General features: G+C 41.0%; 1 protein-coding gene across 1 annotated transcript; it reads right to left on the reverse strand.

Moving 5' to 3' along the window:
- Window positions 1-852: 852 nt before the first annotated feature.
- LOC135218754 (serine-aspartate repeat-containing protein I-like) lies at window positions 853-4,017 on the reverse strand. Its single transcript, XM_064255204.1, has 3 exons — window positions 3,954-4,017; window positions 3,667-3,792; window positions 853-1,379 (listed from the first exon to the last, which is right to left on the reverse strand). The coding sequence occupies exons 1-3, from the start codon at window positions 4,015-4,017 to the stop codon at window positions 853-855; spliced, it is 717 nt and encodes a 238-aa protein (XP_064111274.1).
- Window positions 4,018-4,558: the final 541 nt, after the last annotated feature.

Raw genomic sequence — 4,558 nt, forward strand, 5'->3', positions numbered from 1 at the left:
AAGTATAAGTATGAACTATTGAACACTGAGCTGGATGTGATATCCTCATATCCGCATTCTCAAACTGCGGATGTGGATGTTGCTTGCAATGCTGATGCGGATGTGGATGTGGACGCAGATGTTAAGAAATGTCAATGTGAATGCGGATTTATAAAAAAAGCGGATAATCCACAGATACAGTTGCATATACGTATGTGGATGTGGATATTTGATACATACATGTATATATATATATATATATCTATATATATATATATATATATATATATATATATATATATATATCACCTAAGCAGTGATTTGGTTTCTTATGTTGTCAACAGTATTGTCACTGATATTGCTTTGGGGACAGAACAGAAAATTATATGTTAACGACAAGAGGAAAAGTAAGTGAGGTGAAGGACGGACGTGGGAGGTCTGGCTTTTGTTGTGGTGACTACATAACGTCCCGTTATAATTATCACAAACGACCTTTAGGTTTCCTCAACTATATTTTGATGTGTAAAAACCCCAATTATTAGGCATAAACTGATAATAATTAATATTTATATAATAATATTCACACAGTAATTCTGATTTCCCCACCCCAAAAGTGATATCAGTGACAATGTTGTTGACAACATAAGAAACCAAATCACTGCTTAGGTGATATATATATAATATATATATATATATATATATATATATATATATATATATATATATATATATACATATATATATATATATATCATATATATATATATATATATATATATATATATATATATAGATATATGTATCAGATATCCACATCCACATACGTATATGCAACTGCATCTGTGGATTATTCGCTTTTTTATAAATCCGCATTCACATTGACAATTTCTTAACATCTGCATCAGCATTGCGAGCAACATCCACATCTGCCTCAGTATTGCGAGTAGCATCCACATCCGCATCAGCATTGCGAGCAACGTCCATATCCGCATCAGCATTGCGAGCAACGTCCATATCCGCATCAGCATTGCGAGCAACGTCCATATCCGCATCAGCATTGCGAGCAACGTCCATATCCGCATCAGCATTGCGAGCAACATCCACATGTGCATCAGCATTGCGAGCAACATCCCCATCTACAACAGCATTGCAAGCAACATCCACATCCACATCAGCATTGCGAGCAACATCCCCATCTACAACAGCATTGCAAGCAACATCCACATCTGCATCAGCATTGCGAGCAACTTCCCCATCTACAACAGCATTGCAAGCAACATCCACATCCACATCAGCATTGCGAGCAACATCCACATCCGCATCAGCATTGCAAGCAACATCTACATCCGCAGTTGGAGAATCCAGCTCAGTGTTCAATAGTTCATACTCATACTTTGTAGCTAAAAGTAGATGTTTTTCGCTAAATTTGGCTTCATCATTTTATCATACAGAATACATGATACACAGTTACACATTGATACAGTATATACTTTATAAGTAGATTTTGTAATAGCATATTTGTTTCATATATGTACATATATGTAGTACAAAAATGTCCATGAGCATCGATCATCGCTTGTATTTATTATTTCCATCACAAGAGAGGCAGGGTAGGGGGTAGGGTGGAGAGGGGAGGAGAGGGGAAGGAGAGGGTGAGGGAGAAGGATAGGGAAAAGGGGAGGGGGAGGAGAGGGGGAGGGGGTTTGGCGCTGTTATTTCCATCGCATATTGCGATGTTATTTCCACTGCAGAGGCGATGATCATTGCAAATGCAATGGAAGTGGCCTCGCATTGTTTTTTTTATGATTGAGATAACATCGTGTTGTTATGACCACCACGATATTAAAACCATCATAAGTTAATACCACCGTTCTTAGATATTTAACATCATCATCTGCCGATGTATATACTTGGGGGAGGTTTTGGTGGTGGTATTAACATGGAGTGGAAAATGGAACACGGAAAGAGATACATATTTATTTTATTATCATTGCACGTGTGTGTGTGAGGAGGGGTTGAAAGAAGAGGGTGTGAGGGTAATGAAGTGCGTGTGTGGTTAGGTAAGAGATGAGGGTGAGGGGTTGGAAGAGGGGGGGGGGGGGGGGGGAGTGGTTGTGTATCAGAGTGGTGTGTGGGTCGACCTCCCTCTTCGGCATTTCGGCTTCAACTGCTGGTTACCCGCTACGCCCCAGTAGGTCTTTGCATGCGCGGTTCTCCGTGGAGCGGTTTTGCGTGGCCCTCCGTCTTTCCTGTGTGCTGATTGGTGGAGAGGGTGTCAAGCCCCAATGACGTCACGAGATTTGGTGGGCCGATGACATTACAAGATTTTTTGGCAGGACAGTGCCACATGGTGGCTCTCTCTCTCTCTCTCTCTCTCTCTCTCTCTCTCTCTCTCTCTCTCTCTGCATCTGTCTCTCTCTCCCTTATTCTTTGTACTTGATGCTCTTTTCCTACCCTTCTTGACTTGGTCTTCAAAATAGGTTGCGTTTGGACTTTGTCAGTAGAATAAGTGTAAAATTCTCATATTCGACCCAATAGTGATTTTTAAACGTATGTACATACAAACCACCCACTCTCCGTTCGAGGTTGGTTGAAAGGGAGAAATTTTTTTGGGACCGATTTGGCGGGTCAATGACATCACGAGATTTGATGAGCCGATGACGTCACGAGATGTTTTGGCGGGACAGTGCTACATGGTCTCTCTCTCTCTCTCTCTCTCTCTCTCTCTCTCTCTCTCTCTCTCCCTTATTCTTTGAATTTGATTCTGTTTTTCTACACTCTTTGACCCTGTCTTCCAAATAGGTTGCTTTTGGACTTTGTCAGTAGAATAGGTGTGAAGCACTCATATTCAACCCAATAGTGGTGGTAAGCGTACGTACGTATAAACCACCCGCTTTCCGTTTGAGGTTGGTTGGAGCGAAGAAAATTTTGATATTTGAAGCTTTCTCTCTTTCCTTGAAAATCTTGTTCCTGAACGTCGTTGGTTGATTTTGGGTTTTTGTCTATAGAAGGAAAAGACCGTGAAAATAGTCTATAAACACATTTTGACATCCTCTTTCCTCTAGCATTTAACCCTCAATAGATTGCGAGTTTCACAAAACGAGATAGAAACTTACCTTTTGCCACCCGTAGATTGTGAGTTCCATAAAACGTGATAAGTAAATGTGGTAAGCGTTCAATATGAACTTATCGCAATAGTCTTAATACATTTTGGGGCAACCCCCATTTTTTTATTTAATTGCATCACATTTTGGTACCCAAAAACTAAGCAGGGTCAGATCCACACAATAAGCCTCACACCAGAACATATGCTGTAGATAGGGTTTACAATGCAAGTGGAAACCTAAACGCCAAAACGTGGCGTTATGAGGGTCCACGAGAGAAGGAATACCACTTTCATCAAAAGTGGTTTCCCTTGAATATTTCCATGAGAGAGAGAGAGAGAGAGAGAGAGAGAGAGAGAGAGAGAGAGAGAGAGAGATATCTGCATTGTTGTACGATGTCAAACATTTTATAATATAATAAGCCACTCAATTGAATTTTGGTACACGAAATCAGAGACGGGACAATGGGGTGCACGCCAGTCAACATCTATATTACTTATAGCGGCAGTGAAACTGAACAGTTTCAGGCTCAGACTACTCACGTTTTCACCGGTGTCGTTTTGTGATGCATAAACGTGCGTACAGTGTTCCCGAACGAACATTTCCTTCAAATAGCTGACTGCGTTAGCCAGCGCCATTGCCCCAACCACCTCCTCCTTCTTCTTCTTCTTCCCCTTCTCCTCCTCATCTGCATCGTCTTCAACGCCACCTGAAAGAGAATAAATATGAACAATAAGTTGCGACTAGATATTTTTCTTCTATACTCACTGAAACTAAGTTGTGTCCAAATATTTTTCTTCTATACTCACTGAAACTAAAAGAGAAAATCAATCATAAAGTTACAACTAGATATTTTCTTCCTATACTCACTGAAACTAAGATGACTAGCGAGCAAGGGCAGAGTGTCCCTTATACTCGTCTTCCAAGGCTTCATTGCCTTTTCCAAACCGGAGTTGCATTCTCCCCATCCGGAGAGCTATTCTCCTCCACCCGAGGTTGATTCGAAGGACGAGGCTCTCCCTCAACTCTTGACGAAGTAGCGACGATGGGGGAAGGGTTCTTCGTTAAGTCGATGACAGGGATGTTCATTGTCACTGCTGCAGCTGCTGCTACTGCTGCTAAGTGCATGCATCCGTAGCTGACGGAGTTTCCTTCAAGACTGGAGTATATACTATTACTGAAGAAGAAGTACACCATCCAGCTGGGGGACCAAAGAAAACACTCGTCCATTACACTGGATTAGACCTAATCCAGTTATCCTCAAGGCGAGAGATACTTGCGTAGACCATCTTCTCTTTTTCCCATGCCAGAGACTGTATAAAAGTTACCATTCCCTAGTGTTTGTAGAGCCAATAATTGCAAGGTCTATAATTCAACCTCTTCCTATAAAAAGAGTGGACTTTCCTATTATTATTTTCGTAATCTCCACCTTTGTTAAAAAACCTGCTGAGTATACGAACGGTTTCATTCAACAT

The sequence above is a fragment of the Macrobrachium nipponense genome, chromosome 1, assembly GCF_015104395.2.
Source record: "Macrobrachium nipponense isolate FS-2020 chromosome 1, ASM1510439v2, whole genome shotgun sequence".
Taxonomy (NCBI): Eukaryota; Metazoa; Arthropoda; class Malacostraca; order Decapoda; family Palaemonidae; genus Macrobrachium; species Macrobrachium nipponense.

Bases quoted from the DNA above. Each gene is read 5' to 3' on its own strand.
- LOC135218754 (XM_064255204.1), bottom strand. From the start codon at position 4,017: ATGAAGCCTTGGAAGACGAGTATAAGGGACACTCTGCCCTTGCTCGCT. The intron at 3,793-3,953 runs GTGAGTATAGGA...ATTCTCTTTCAG, and splicing joins CGCTAGTCATCTTAGTTTCA to GTGGCGTTGAAGACGATGCA. The intron at 1,380-3,666 runs GTACGCACGTTT...ATCTACTTTTAG, and splicing joins AATGTTCGTTCGGGAACACT to CTACAAAGTATGAGTATGAA.